Source organism: Salvelinus namaycush, chromosome 26, assembly GCF_016432855.1.
Source record: "Salvelinus namaycush isolate Seneca chromosome 26, SaNama_1.0, whole genome shotgun sequence".
In the NCBI taxonomy this organism is placed as follows: Eukaryota; Metazoa; Chordata; class Actinopteri; order Salmoniformes; family Salmonidae; genus Salvelinus; species Salvelinus namaycush.
Genome location: NC_052332.1, coordinates 20,713,093 through 20,728,877, shown reverse-complemented (window position 1 = coordinate 20,728,877; position 15,785 = coordinate 20,713,093). Strand labels below are relative to the sequence as shown.

At 42.2% G+C, this 15,785-nt stretch overlaps 1 protein-coding gene across 1 annotated transcript in view; it reads left to right on the top strand.

Moving 5' to 3' along the window:
* The window catches only part of LOC120020998 (astrotactin-2-like), a 521,153-nt gene that overhangs the window by 501,007 nt on the left and 4,361 nt on the right, over positions 1-15,785 (top strand). The window contains exons 23-24 of the mRNA XM_038964662.1: positions 13,603-13,703; positions 14,199-14,382. Coding sequence (XP_038820590.1) covers positions 13,603-13,703; positions 14,199-14,382 — 285 coding nt within the window. The remainder of the gene's footprint in view (positions 1-13,602; positions 13,704-14,198; positions 14,383-15,785) is intronic.

The window sequence follows — 15,785 nt, the reverse complement described above, 5'->3', positions numbered from 1 at the left end:
AAACATCTCAAGGGTGATCAATTGAAACAGGATGCACCTGAGCTCAATTTCGAGTCTCATAGCAAAGGGTATGAATACTTATGTAAATAAGGTATTTCTGTTTTTTATTTTTAATACATTTGCAAAAATGTCTCAAATATTGTTTTCGCTTAGTCCTTGTGGGGTATTGTGTGTAGATTGCTGAGGATTTTTATTTATTTAATCCATTTTAGATTAAGGCTGTAAAGTAACAAAAAGTGGAAACCGTCAAGGGGTCTGAATATTTTCCGAAGGCACTTTATTGTATGTACATTTTACGGACATAGTATATTTTACATTAGTTATCTTGTTGTTTTTAGTCCCACCTTTTGCTCCACTTAACCAATCACATCTATCTCTGAACACTATCTAGTTTTTCTATTTGCCATATATTTTTCAACTGTGCTGTGGTGTTTCACAAACGTTCTGAACCTTTCTATCTCATAGTTTCTACAGATTGTAAATGAAAGAAAGTATTATTATATTATTGATCGATTGACTATGACTTTTGAAATCCCCCAGCAGTGCTATTTACAGAGTTAGCTCCAGGTAAATGTTGCAATTCTTCAGCCAATTCTGAACCTGCGACCATAAAAACAAACTTCATATGGACAGTACCAAAACAAATGATCTAATGATTCTGTCTCTTCGCAGCAAGATATGCAGAGCTGGGATGATTCTACCCCCCATGTATATATATAGAGAATTCTATTTGTTGCAAGAATTTTGTATAATCATTTAAATAGAAAAATTCTACGTTTTGAATCCGGCGTCATGTATCAGTTCATAAAACCATGTGCCGTGGAATTGGTACATCTCTTCCAAACTATTTTTCGTTGGTTGGTTCTTTTCTTTACTACTCTCTTTACTCCACTAAATAGGGCAAGGTTCAGCACCTGCCTCCCAGTGCTTTGGATGTTACTCTAGGACCAGAGCTGAGGTTCAGAGCCCTGAAATAGAAGTCATCAGAGGCAGGTGTAAATCACAGAAAAAGACACAGCAAAACATGATAAACCTGACATGACCCAACCTGGCTGGAGACTTATGAGGTGTTGCCTTTGTACTGTAAGCTCTGAAACACGCTGCCAACTATCATTCAGAAGAACAACATTTATTTCTTCTACACAGGCGCCATACCAGCCTATGGGAGATTACGACCTGACAAAGGCTTTTTGAAAGGCCAACTAAAGCTTTCTTTCTTCATACAAAGAACCTGTATGTTATTTCCAACCCACAGTCAAACCTTCCAAGACGATCTATTTGTTGCTGTCCAATTGGAAAAAGCAACACAATAGTTGTTATCTAGTTGAATTGGTTTAGCCAGGAGTTGCTGAAATTGCAAAGACAAAGAAATTGTAAAGACGAAAAATAATTGATACCTTGCCAGCAAATAAGAAAACAACTAAGTGTCTGTCTTTCATCATGTGAATAATGTCTTATTTAAGATGTGAAGACCTGTAGACCACACAAGTGAAAACACTATCTGGTCGACCCAACAAGTAGGACATAGTCTTTCTTTGTTTTTATTAACATGACCAAAGGGGGATTTATTAAGTGTATGCCCAGGGTTGGGGAGGAACTGATTACATGTAATCCTTTACAGCCACACTTTATTTGGATTGTCCAATATAGATGATGTAATCAGATTACAGATACCTTTGAAAAACTAAGATTACTTCATGGATGACTTTTAAATTCAGAAAGGATGTTTGTGGGGAAAAAACACAACATTGACACATTTTTGGTTTCTCAATGACATTCAATTCAGCATTGAGAAAAGTCACAAGTTTAAGTTTGTTCCACCTGAGCGAGTCTGACCACAAGTCAGAGACCACTATGATGACACGCCAAATAGGTTTGATGGATCCTTTTCTCTTATTCAATTTACAAGTTTTTAATGTCACGTGAACAAGTACAGTGAATTGCCTTCATACAGGATCTAACCCCAACAATGCAGTAATCAGTAAGTAATGGAATGCAGTAAGATGAAGATGGTGCCCGAAGAGGATGGCTGACATTTTACATGCTCCTGACTAACTGTGCTAACTAGTTTTTTAGCCTTGTTTGTAACTTATTTTTTTACTTATTTTGTACATAATGTTGCTGCTACCTTCTCTTATGAGCGAAAATAACTTCTGGACATCAGAACAGCGATTACTCACCTCGAAACGGAAGAAGCTTTTTCCTTTAACGAGTCCGATGAGAAGGATATACTGCTTTCCCGGGAACAGGCCCAAATCCCCGTCATTTGCATGAAGAAAAGGAGGCGCAGGTCGGGCTGCCTTCTGAGAATCCGTAGGCGAGCGAGTAAACTCCCACTGCCACCCGTTCTACTGGCTAACTTGCAATCATTGGAAAATAAAATTGATGACCAACGATTAAGATTATCCTACCAATGGGACATTAAAAACTGTAATATCTTATGTTTCACCGAGTCGTGGCTGAACGACGACATGGATAATATAGAGCTGGCGGGATTTTCCATGCACCGGCAGAACAGAGCAGCTACGTCTGGTAATACGAGGGGTGGGGTGTGTGTCTATTTGTCAATAACAGCTGGTGTGCGATATCTAATACTAAAGAAGTCTTGAGGTATTGCTTGGCTGTGGTAGAGTACCTTATGATAAGCTGAAGACCACAAATCAAATAAAAAATCAAATCAAATTTTATTTGTCACATACACTTGGTTAGCAGATGTTAATGCGAGTGTAGCGAAATGCTTGTGCTTCTAGTTCCGACAGTGCAGTAATATCTAACAAGTAATCTAACAAATTCACAACAACTACCTTATACACAGAAATGTAAAGGGATGGAATAAGAATATGTACATATAAATATATGGATGAGCGATGGGAGTTAGGCAAGATGCAATAGTTGGTATGAAATACACTAAATACATATGAGAGAAGTAATGTAGGATATGTAAACATTATTTATGTGGCATTATTAAAAGTGACTAGTGATACATTTATTAAATCCATTTATTAAAGTGGCCAGTGATTTAGGTCTGTATGTTGGCAGCAGCCTCTCTATGTTAGTGATGGCTGTTTAACAGTCTGATGGCCTTGAGATAGAAGCTGTTTTTCAGTCTCTCGGTCCCAGCTGTGATGCACCTGTACTGATCTCGCCTTCTGAATGATAGCGGGGTGAACAGGCAGTTGCTCGGGTGGTTGTTGTCCTTGATGATCTTTTTGGCCTTCCTGTGACATTGGGTGCTGTAGGTGTCCTGGAGGGAAGGTAGTTTGCCCCCGGTGATGCGTTGCGCAGACCGCACTACCCTCTGGAGAGCCTTGCGGTTGAGGGCCGTGCATTTGCCGTACCAGGTGGTGATACAGCCCGACAGGATGCTCTCGATTGTGCATCTGTAAAAGTTTGTGAGGGTTTTAGGTGACAAGCCACATTTCTTCAGCCTCCTGAGGTTGAAGAGGAGCTGTTGCGCCTTCTTCACTACGCTGTCTGTGTGGCTGGACCATTTCAGTTGGTCCGTGATGTGTATGCAGAGGAACTTAAAACTTTCCACCTTCTCCCTCTGCTGTTTCCTGAAGTCCACGATCATCTCCTTTGTTTTGTTGACGTTGAGTGAGAGGTTGTTTTCCTGTCACCACACTCCGAGTGCCCTCACTTCCTCCCTGTAGGCTGGCTCGTCGTTGTTGGCAATCAAGCCCACTAGTGTTGTGTCGTCTGCAAACTTGATGATTGAGTTGGAGGCATGCATGTCCACGCAGTCATGGGTGAACAGGGAGTACAGGAGGGGGCTGAGCACCCACCCTTGTGAGGCCCCAGTGTTGAGGATCAGCGAAGTGGAGATGTTGTGTCCTACCTTCACCACCTGGGGGGCGGCCCGTCAAAAAGTCATCACGTCTGCCACGCTGACCCTCAACACTGGTGCCTCTCAGGGGTGTGTACTTAGTCCCCTCCTGTACTCCCTGTTCACCCACGACTGCGTGGTCAAACATGACTCGAACACCATCATTAAGTTTTCTGACGACACAACAGTGATCACCGGCAACGATGAGACAGCCTATAGGGAGGAGGTCAGAGAACTGGCAGTGTGGTGCCAGGACAACAACCTCTCCCTCAATGTGAGCAAGACAAAGGAGCTGATCGTGGACTACAGGAAATGGCGGTCCGAACAGGCCCCCATTAACATCGACGGGGCTGTAGTGGAGCGGGTCGAGAGTTTCAAGTTCGTTGGTGTCCACATCACCAATTGAACTATCATGGTCGAAACACACCAATACAGTCGTGATGAGAGCACGACAAAACCTTTTCCCCCTCAGGAGACTGAAAAGATTTGGCATGAGTCCCCAGATCCTCAAAAAGTTCTACAGCTGCACCATTGAGAACATCCTGACCGGTTGCATCACTGCCTGGTATGACAAATGCTCGGCATCTGACCGTAAGTCACTACAGAGGGTAGTGCATACGGCCCTATACATCACTGGGGCCAAGCTTCCTGCCATCCAGGACCAGTGTCAGAGGAAAGCCCATAAAATTGTCAGAGACTCCAGTCACCCAAGTCATAGACTGTTTTCTCTGCTTCCGCACGGCAAGCAGTACCAGAGCACCAAGTTAGGACCAAAAGGCTTCTTAACAGCTTCTACCCCCAAGCCATAAGACTGCTGAAAAATGTATCAAATGTTCACCGGACTATTTACATTGACACGCCCGCCCCATTTGTTTTGTACACTGCTGCTACTCGCTGTTTATTATCTATGCATAGTCACTTCACCCCTACCTACATGTACAAATTACCTCAACTAACCTGTACCCCCGCACATTGACTCGATACCGGTACCCTCTGTATATAGCCTCGTTATTGTTAATTTGTTGTGTTACTTTTTATTATTTTTTACTTTAGTTTATTTGGTAAATATTTTCTAAACTCTTCTTGAACTGCACTGTTGGTTAAGGGCTTGTAAGTAAGCATTTCACGGTAAGGTCTACACTTGTTGTTATTCGGCGCATTTGATTTGAATCAATATCACTGTAATGCTAGAAATAACATAAGGAAATAACATAACACAGGAGAAATACAAATAAGAAATCAGAAGAACACGATAAAAAGTCATTATACTGTTTACAGGGTCAGTTCCAGCACCATATTTACAATGTTCAGGCATACTGGATCGATAGAGGTAGATGTGTATAGGGGTAAGGTGACTAGGCATCAGGATATGTGATAAACATAGTAGCAGCAGCATATATGATGATTATATGTGTGTGTGTGTGTGTGTGTGTGTGTGTGTGTGTGTGTGTGTGTGTGTGTGTGTGTGTGTGTGTGTGTGTGTGTGTGTGTGTGTAGAGTCAGTATAAGTGTGTGTGCATATTATGTGTGTGTGAGCAAATTATGGAGTGAGTGTTTGTGGGTGTTTGAGTGTCAATGTGCGTGAGTGTGTAGGGCCCTGTGAATGTGCATAGAGACAGTGCAAAAATACAAATTAAATACAAGGGTCAACTCAGATAGTCCGTGTAGCCATTTTGCTAGCTATTTAGCAGTCTTATTGCTTGGGGATAGAAGCTGTTCAGGAGCCTGTTGGTGTCAGACTTGATGTACTGGTACCACTTGCCTTGTGGAATCATAGAGAACAGTCTATCGCTTGAGTCTAACAATTTTCTGGGCCTTCCTTTCACACCGCCTGATTTAGAGGTCCTGGATGGCAGGGAGCTTGGACCCAGTGATGTACTGGGCTGTCTGCACCACCCTCTGTAGTGCCATTCTAATGCATCTTAAGGGGAAAGTAATCCGATTACGTTACTGAGATTGGGTAATCGAAAAGTTACTTTACTGATTACAATTCTGAACAAGTAACTGAAACAGATTGCATAGAAAGTAAGCTGCCAACCCTGCTTATGTTAAGTCCAAACCATTTGCTTGTACAGAAAACCTGAATGAGCAATCAATTTTATGGCAGGGCTTAGAGAGATAAAACACAAAAAAAGGCTTTTTTATTGGTGCAAATTAAATATTTTAACTTTTTCCTTTTTTGTTCTAAAGGCATGTGTTTTATTGGGTGATTTCATGTTTGTCACTTAAAATCCCCTAATCACAACATGTGTAGACGGAGCTTTAGTTAAGATATAGATAGAAAATGCATATGGCACTGCTATGGTAGTGTAATCATATTTCTGCTCAAGCCTCCAGTGATATGTGCAGTTGCCAGCAGTCAGTATATAAAGTTAATCTGTAATTGATAGAAAAGGGAGTAGAGAAAGTATATTACGTTGTTAGCGCGGTGAGTCCTTTCTTACAGACCTGACCCGAGATTTTAAATCAAAGTCGTAAATTAGTTTTGTGGCCGTAAATTCTTGGGTCACTCAGGAATTATATTCTCCTGGTGCATTTGATTGATTTGTGGACCGGCTCAACTGATCTCGACCCAACGTCTGATGTCATCGACCATGAATCCCTAGGCTGCCTGGCTTCCCCTCTCCCTAGCATGCCAGAAATACTACCATAATTGCTCTCTTTCTTTCTCTTCCCTACCCCCCTCTCTCTATCTCTCTTTCTCTACCTCTCTCACCGCTTCCCTTTTTCTCTTTCTGTCTCCTCTCAACTTTCCTTCTTCCTCTCTCTATGACTCTCTCTCTCTCCCCCTCTCTCTCTCACTCCTGTCTCATTAAATTATAAGGCAACCGTTATTTTATGGCGGCATTGCTAATTCACACAAATATCCATCCACCGTTTGTTCGCCTCATTGTTTGTTGAGCTTTCAAAATGATAGCACAGGGACAAAACCATGGGATTACATACAACCAAGTAGCAGCCAGACAGCCTTTGAGGGGAGTGAGGGAGAGAACGAGAGGAAAAGACAAAGGGAATCAGAGAGGCAAGTTATCCTGCCTCTCGCCCGTCCATAAAGGGTTCTCCGAATCTTGTGAAGCGTGGGAGTGGGCAGATTTCCTCGTCCTTCTCGCCAGCCGTGGTTTTGGGCAGTTCCATGGTAAGAAATGTGACCGTTCCTGGTGCAAAAACAATGTCTTATCCCGGAGCTTGTATAAATTATATTACTAAGCTGCTCCTGAATATACTACAACAGAACATGGAAATCGATTCTATCATAGTCCATGTGGGTTTTAATGACATAATGAAGGGCAGCTCTGAACAGTTGAAACTGGATTTTAAAGAGCTGATTGACTCTCTGCTAGAAACTAATAAAATACCAATCATATCTGGCGCTGTGCCCTCTGAATCGTGTCACTGAACTCTTTAGCAGGATTCTTTCTCTTCACAACTGGCTACGTGATTATTTCAGTTCAATGGGTGTAACTTTTGTTGACAAATTCGATACCTTTTGGAAACAAAACACGTTTTATAAGTAGGATGGTATCCACCTAAATCATTTGTGTTCCTGGATCCTTTCACAGCATTATAAAGCTGCATTGAGACAATGACTTATCAATGACCCGAGCCCAGCTCAGTTAATCCCTACCATTGTGACGCTGATGCACTGAGTTTGAAGGTAGGCCTTGAAATACATCCACAGGTACACCTCCAATTGACTCAAATGATGTCAATTAGCCTATCAGAAGCTTCTAAGCCATGACATAATTTTCTGGAAATTTCTAAGCTGTTTAAAGGCACAGTCAACTTAGTGCATGTAAACTTCTGACCCACTGGAATTGTGATACAGTGAATTATAAGTGAAATAATATGTCTGTAAATAATTGTTGGAAAATTACTTGTGTCATGCACAAAGGAGATGTCCTAACCGACTTGCCAAAACTATTGTTCACAAGACATTTGTGGTGTGGTTGAAAATGAGTTTTAATGACTCCAACCTAAGTGTATGTAAACTTCCGACTTCAACTGTAGCCCACGTTAACATACAGTGTAAACTCCATCAAGACTGTTGGAAAAGCATTTCAGGTGAAGCTGGTTGAGAGAATGCCAAGAGTGTGCAAAGCTGTCATCAAGGCGAGGGGTGGCTACTTTGAAGAATCTAAGATATAGTTAGATTTGTTTAACACTTTTTTGGTTACTACATGATTCCATATGTGTTTTTTCATAGTTTTAAAGTATTTATTATTATTCCACAATGTAGAAAATAGTACAAATAAAGAAAAACCCTTGAATGTCTAGGTGTGTCCAAACTTTTGGCTGGCACTGTGTATTTTCTGGATGATTTCAATATTGACTGGCTTTCATCAAGCTGCCCATTCAAGAAAAAGCTTCAAACTGTAACCAGTGCCTGCAACCTGGTTCAGATTATCAGTCAACCTACCAGGGTAGTTGCAAACAGCATAGGAATGAAATCAGCAAAAAGTTTTGATCACATCTTTACTTATGCTGCAGAAATTTGCTTTAAAGCAGTATCCAAATCCATCGGATGTAGTGATCATAGTGTAGTAGCCATATCTAGGAAAACCAAAGTTTCAAAGGCTAGGCCTAATATAGTGTATATGATGTTATACAATACGTTTTGTTGTGATTCCTATGTTGTTGATGTAAAGAATATTTGTTGGTCCGTGATGTGTAATGAGGAGCAACCAGACGATGCACTTGACACATTTATGAAATTGCTTATTCCAGTTAGTAATAAGCATGCACCCATTATGAAAATTGGATTGATGAGAAATTGAAAAAGTGTATGGTTGAGAGGGATGAGGCAAAAGGAATGGCAAATAAGTCTGGCTTCACAACCGATTGGCAAACGTATTGCAAATTGAGAAATCATGTGACTAAACGGAATAAAAAGATGAGGAAACTACACTATGAAACAAAGACAAATGACAAAAAGAATGATAGTAAATAGCTTTGGAGCGCCTTAAATGACATTTTGGGGAAAAATACTTACTCAGCTCCATCGTTCGTCTCCCCATTTGAATCAGATGGCTCATTCATCATGAAACCGACTGATATTGCCAATTACTTGAATTATTTTTTTCATTGGCAAGATTAGCAAACTTAGGCATGACATGCCATCAACAAGCGCTGACACTACACATCCAAGTATATCTGACCAAATTATGAAAGAATTGAATTGTAATTTTGAATTCCTTCTGTTTTTTTATTTTTTTATTTTTTGTACCATCATCTTTGAAATACAAGAGAAAGGCCATATTGTATTATTCCAGCCCAAGTGGAATTTTGATTTTGGCCACTAGATGGCAGCAGTCTATGTGCAACGTTTTTGACTGATCCAATGAACCATTGCATTTCTGTTCAAAATGTTGTGTCAAGACTGCCCAAATGTGCCTAATTTGTTTATTAATAATTTTTCATGTTCAAAACTGTGCATTCTCCTCAAACAATAACATGGTATTATTTCACTGTAATAGCAACTGTAAATTGGACAGTGCAATTAGATTAACAAGAATTTAAGCTTTCTGCCAATATCAGATATGTTTATGTCCTGGGAAGTGTTCTTGTTACTTACAACCTCATGCTAATCGCATTAGCCTACATTAGCTCAACCGTCCCGCAGGGGACCCACCGATCCTGAAGAAGCAGCACTATAAAGTAGGCAGGCCCTAGTTTTGTCGTACCTGGACTACAGTTCAGTCGTGTGGTCAGGTGCCACAAAAATGGACTTAGAAAAATTGCAATTGGCTCAGAACAGGGCAGCACGGCTGGCCCTTGGATGTACACAGAGAGCTAACATTAATAATATGCATGTCAATCTCTCATGGCTCAAAGTGGAGGAGAGATTGACTTCATCACTACTTGTATTTATGATAGGTATTTACATGCTGAGTGCACCCATGCATACACCACAAGACATGCCACCAGAGGTCTCTTCACAGTCCCTAAGTCCAGAACAGACTATGGGAGGCGCACTGTACTACATAGAGCCATGACTACATGGAACTCTATTCCACATCAAGTAATTGATGCAAGCAGTAAAATTTGAAGGTAGAGGGTAGAGCATCGCTTTATTATGGACAGACTTCTCCCCATTTTAGCTACTGTATCAATATGGTTTGACCATGACAGTTTACAATCCAGGGTTACTCCAAGCAGTTTAGTCACCTCAACTTGCTCAATTTCCACATTATTTATTACAAGATTTATTAAGGTTTAGGGTTTAGTTAATGACTTATCCCAAATACAATGCTTTTAGTTTTAGAAATATTTAGGAGTAAATTATTCCTTGCCACTAACTGCAGCTCTTTGTTAAGTGTTGCAGTCATTTCAGTTGCTGTAGTAGCTGATGTGTATAGTGTTGAGTCATCCACATACATAGACACACTGGCTTTACTCAAAGCCAATGGCATGTTATTAGTAAAGATTGAAAAAAGTGAGGGGCCTAAACAGCTGCCCTGGGGAATTCCTGATTCTACCTGGATTATGTTGGAAAGGCTTCCATTAAAAAACAGATAAAAATACACCTTATGGAACAGCGGGGACTGTGAAGCCACACAAATATAGGCACAGACACACACGTACACATGGATTTTGTATTGTAGATAAGTAGGGGCCTGAGGGCACACAGCGTGTTGTGAATGTATTGTAATGTTTTTAAAATAGTATAACTGCCTTAATTTTGCTGGACCCCAGGAAGATTAGCTGCTGCCAAGGCAGCAGCTAATGGGGATCCATAATAAATACAAAATAGATGGTGTGAGAGATGGATGGACGGAGAGAGTAAGAGAGAGAGAGAGGGATTGTGTGGAGGGTTGGGTGTATGTTGCCAGTATGTTACCCTCTGTTTTGAAATGCTCGTGGCAAGCCAGACCACGGAGCTCTCTTTGTTCTCCTAGGCGATCCTTATCGATGCCAGTGGTGAAGCCTGCCACCACAGACTCCCAGTCTATCCACTCACACTCCACTCAGCTGCACTGTGGGTAACAGGCCCAGTCATCCAGACCCAGCTAGCGCATCTGATCGGCCATCTTTGATCTTGGATGGGAGTCTCATCAACAGGCTTTGTATGCCTGACAGTAGTGTTAACAACACTGCGGGGAAGAAAGCAGCCAAAATACCTTTTGTGGTCATCTTTGGGGGGAAAAAACAAAGGCTAGAGAAAGTTTCTGTTGTAGTCTCCTTTCACTATAATAATGAGAGCTTTTGTCCCACTGTTGGTCTTTGAGAGGCTTATTTTTTTTTAACATAATAGTACTGTGATTAGCCTGCGGAGCAAAGTACCTGTCTTCGATGCCAACCACTTAAACAACCAAAAACAGCAACGCGCTGGCAAGCTGAGTCCGGGGTCCTAAACTAAACTTTACAAATTGCATGATAAATACACCCTCCCCCCCCCCCCCCCCCCCCCCCCATTCACTGGCCAGTGACGTGACCACATCATTTAAACAATGTGATTGTTATATGCGGTGTTGTTTTGCTGGGCAGAGGTTCTGCAGCGAACTTCGGACGGACTCTGGCCCCTCGTCTTCTGTGAGGTTCTTGGGAATACCAATATACCACACATCTCTCTAGATGAATAACAAGTTCGGACAAACTATGCGAACAATGTCTTAACAGGCTGTATTACAAACAAAACTATCAGTTGGTGGTATTAAAACACAGGCTCTTCAAACAAAAGGCAGACTTACAGAAAGCAAGACATTAAAATGGGGCTCTGCCAGTGAAATAGCATTGTGAAACAGTTGAAGAAAAATGGATGATAGGCTACATGACCAAAAGTATGTGGACACCTGCTTGTCGAACATCTCATTCCAAAATCATGGGTATTAATATGGAGTTGGTCCCCCCTTTGCTGCTATAACAGCCTCCACTCTTCTGGGAAGGTTTTCCACTAGATGTTGGAACATTGCTGCGAGGACTTGCTTCCATTCAGCCACAAGAACATTAGTGCGGTCGGGCACTGATGTTGGGCAATTAGGCCTGGCTCGCAATCGGTGTTCCAATTCTTCCCAAAGGTGTTCGATGGGATTGAGGTCAGAACTCTGTGCAGGCCAGTCAAGTTCTTCCACATCAATATCGACAAATCATTTCTGTATGGACCTCGCTTTGTGCACCGGGGCATTGTCATGCTGAAACAGGATAGGGCCTTCCACAAAGTGTTGCCACAAATTTGGAAGCACAGAATCATCAGCTGCACCATTAAGATTTCCCTTCACTGGAACTAAGGGGCCTAGCCCGAACCATGAAAAACAACCCCAGACCATTATTCCTCCTCCACCAAACTTTACAGTTTGCACTATGCATTAGGGCAAGTAGTGTTCTCATGTCATCCGCCAAAGCCAGATTCGTCCGTCGAACTGCCAGATGGTGAAGCGTGATTCATCACTCCAGAGAATGCGTTTCCATCACTCCAGCCGACAATTGGCATTATGCATGGTGATCTTGGGCTTGTGTGCGGCTGCTCGGTCATGGAAACCCATTTCATGAAGCTCCCGATGAACAGTTCTTGTGCTGACATTGCTTCTAGAGGCAGTTAGAGTTGTGAGTGTTGCAACCGAGGACAGATGATTTTTACTCACTTCGCGCTACAGCACTCGGTGGTCCCATTCTGTGTGCATGTGTGGCCTACCACTTCGCAGCTTAGCCGTTGTTGCTCCTAGATGTTTCCGCTTCACAATAACAGCACTTACAGTTGACCAAGGCAGCTCTAGCAGGGCAGAAATTTGACGAACTGACTTTTTGGAAAGGTGGCATCCTATGACGGTACCATGTTGAAAGTCACTGAGCTCTTCAGTAAGGCCATTCTAAGGAGATTGCATAGCTGTGTGTTCGATTTTATACACCTGTCAGCAATGGGTGTGGCTGTAATAGCCAAATCCACTAATTTGAAGGGGTGTCCACATACTTTTGTATATATAGTGTATTTGTTGTTTTGGATGATGAACAATATTAATTTACATGTATGTATTTTTAATTTGGGATTGTTCAATCAGCTCTGGCTGGACATCCCAGCATCCTTACATGCACATATCCATGTATGCACGTTGGTAGTTCATGTCTCATAAACAGCCATCATGTCTCTAAAAGCTACTTATATGAGACAGACGGGACTACCTACAGTATAGCGCTTCGCAGGAGACCATCTCTCTAATGATCTAGCAGCACCCCATGTCATCAGGGAACAACATGGCTGTCTTTCCCCCACACTACAGTGTACTGTACTAGCCACTGCCACTGGGAGGTCCTGGGGAACTCTAGGTACTCTGAGGCCTTAATATGTGAGCAGGAACTTCGTCTTCAGAGGAAGTGGGAGTTCCATTTAAGGGAGTTATTAGGTGTAATGGCCGTTGCTGCCAACCGGCTGGTCTGTCCTCTGCTGTAGCTTCACGTACCAGGCAGGGCCACTGACTGACGTAATCGTTCTTCTGGAATCCTCACCCGCTCCTGAGTCCTGGGTCCTGACCCGGCTCTGAGTTGTGGCTTTTTTCAAAAGAGAGTTCAGTGGCTGTCAACATTGGCTTATAGAAATGCTGTGCAAAGTGTAGGAGCCGGGTACACTGGGTAAACTCTGTACATATAGCTTTGAAATGAAGGTTGGGATGGGATGGCTGAAGCAACATAGTTTTTTTCCGGTGTCAAAAGAGGCCTGTTTCTTTCCCTGATACGGTAAGGGTACATATGAATGTGGTTTAAAAAAGGTTGTTAATTGTTGTAGACAGATTTAAGATGTAAGCTCTAATATTATTTATGTTCTTTGTTAATTCTCTCTCTCTCAGGTTCACTCTATATGCTGTGGACAGTCGAGGGAGTCATTCAGAGTCTAGCTTCGTCTCAGTGCGGACTTCTTGTCCCATGGTAGACGATAGCAGAGCAGAAGGTACTCCTTCTCACACTCCCCTTTCACACTTAATTTTCTCTTCCTATATTCTGTCCATCCCAAAACCTTTCCATTCATCCTTTACACATTGTCCTTTCCCCTTCTCTCTAACCCCCCCATTTAGCCCCTCGCCATCCATCCCTATCTCTCTCCAATAGACAATATCACTTTTTAAAATCTTTTTACATTTATTTAAATGTAAATGTTATTTAAGTTGGCAAGTTAGTTAAGAAGATTTTTCTTTTTTTACAATGACGACCTACCCTGACCAAACCCGGACGACGCTGGGCCAATTGAGCACCATCCTATGGGAGCCCCCGTTGTTGGCATACATTAAAAATAAATTGCACCAAGGTTTTCACCAGCACCTAGGATTTACTTGTGATGGTGATCTTGGCCACCTTAATATGAGATCCTTATCACAAGTTCACTTGTGTCTTTTAAATGAGTGTCTTCTAAATGTCTTCTCCCCTCTTCCACCTCCTCCTGTGTCAGAGATAGCAGACAAGGTGTATAACCTGTACAACGGCTACACCAGCGGCAAGGAGCAGCAGACGGCCTACAACACTCTGATGGAGATTCCCCCTCCGCTGCTTTACAGGGTGCAGCACCACTACAACTCCCACTACGAGAAGTTTGGAGACTTCGTCTGGCGGAGCGAAGATGAGCTGGGACCCAGGTGAGGGTCGGAAAGGCTTGGAGGCTTGGACACGTCTCAGGTGTCACTGTGATTCTGGTGTCCCCACAACATCTGGTGTCACTGTTTGCTTGGCATCAGTGTCACTTCAAATGTCATCTTCCACTGTCTGTGTGGGAAGTATCTGAGAAAACGGTGACATGTTGTTTTCTGTGTCCAAAGGTTCCTTATTGTGGATCAGGTAAAATATTTAATTAGTAACAGATTCTCCCATTGGCTGGTCTGTTACTGGTCTAAGTTGAACTATTTGAGCTAGCAGAACTTCATTGGTTATGATCATGAAGTAAAAAGGCAATAATCACAACATTCTCAAGAATGTCTTAGGGTTCTTGGCAGCCTTTGCCAAAAACATCATTATCTTTTTCCCCGTCATCTTCAGTTTTCTGAAATGTTGAATCTTTCCATTCCAGTGGATTTCAGAATGGCTGCCTTCCAACACTGTAACATGAGGTTGTTTTTACAGAAGTCTCATATATCCAGTCAATAAGTTGAATATCTGTTGCTGGAGCTCCATTGTTTCTTCATCCATCTTCAAAAAGGTGGATCACACCTGTAGACACACACACACACACACACGTGCAAACCACATGCACACACAAACACCTTGGTCAGCAGTATTTTTGAACAGCAAAATATTGGTTTAGGCTTTCACTGCAAATCCTGGCCCATAAAACCAATCATGAACAGGTTTGTTCCATTGGAGTACCAAAGAATCCACACGGCACAGGCATATATTTTCATTTTAATTTACTCAAGTTCATCAGATGTTTTTATTTCCTCTCATTTACCTTTTTATCAGATTGGGGACCCAATTGGTGACTGGACTAAAGTGATAAATCTACAAATTACAGCCTTGCTATTACAAGGGAGCCTAGGGCGTAGCAAATGGTCTTGGGTACATGGAATGGGACTGGTCCGGTGTTGGCATTTCACGAGTGTTGCGGTTAATAGGGACTGCACTGTTTGTGTATAGTGTGGAATACTCATTCATAAAACCAACTTCTCTGGTTACTTGTAAAGGCATGAGGCCCCCAGTAAACTCAGGAATGATTTCATAACCACGTCAGGAAAGCATTGCTCCGTTTCCCCGGGCTAGGACTAGACTCTTTACCCACACAGAGCTGGAGGATTAGACTGAACACAAGGGCTCCTTTCAATCCAACCTACACTGTGGTATTTGCGGGTTTGTTTTCTACAAGTGTTTTCAAAGAGTTTGCAGTGGTCTCCTGGAGCCAATGAGAAGCTGTTTGTTCCTGTGAATGATTACCCAATCAACCAATTGAGAAGCCTGTATTTCTCGTGATTAGCCAGTCAACTGATTGCTTACTGTTTAGTTTGGAGTCAACCCTCAGGGTCCCTAACTTCAATAAAAGCTTAAACTTTTG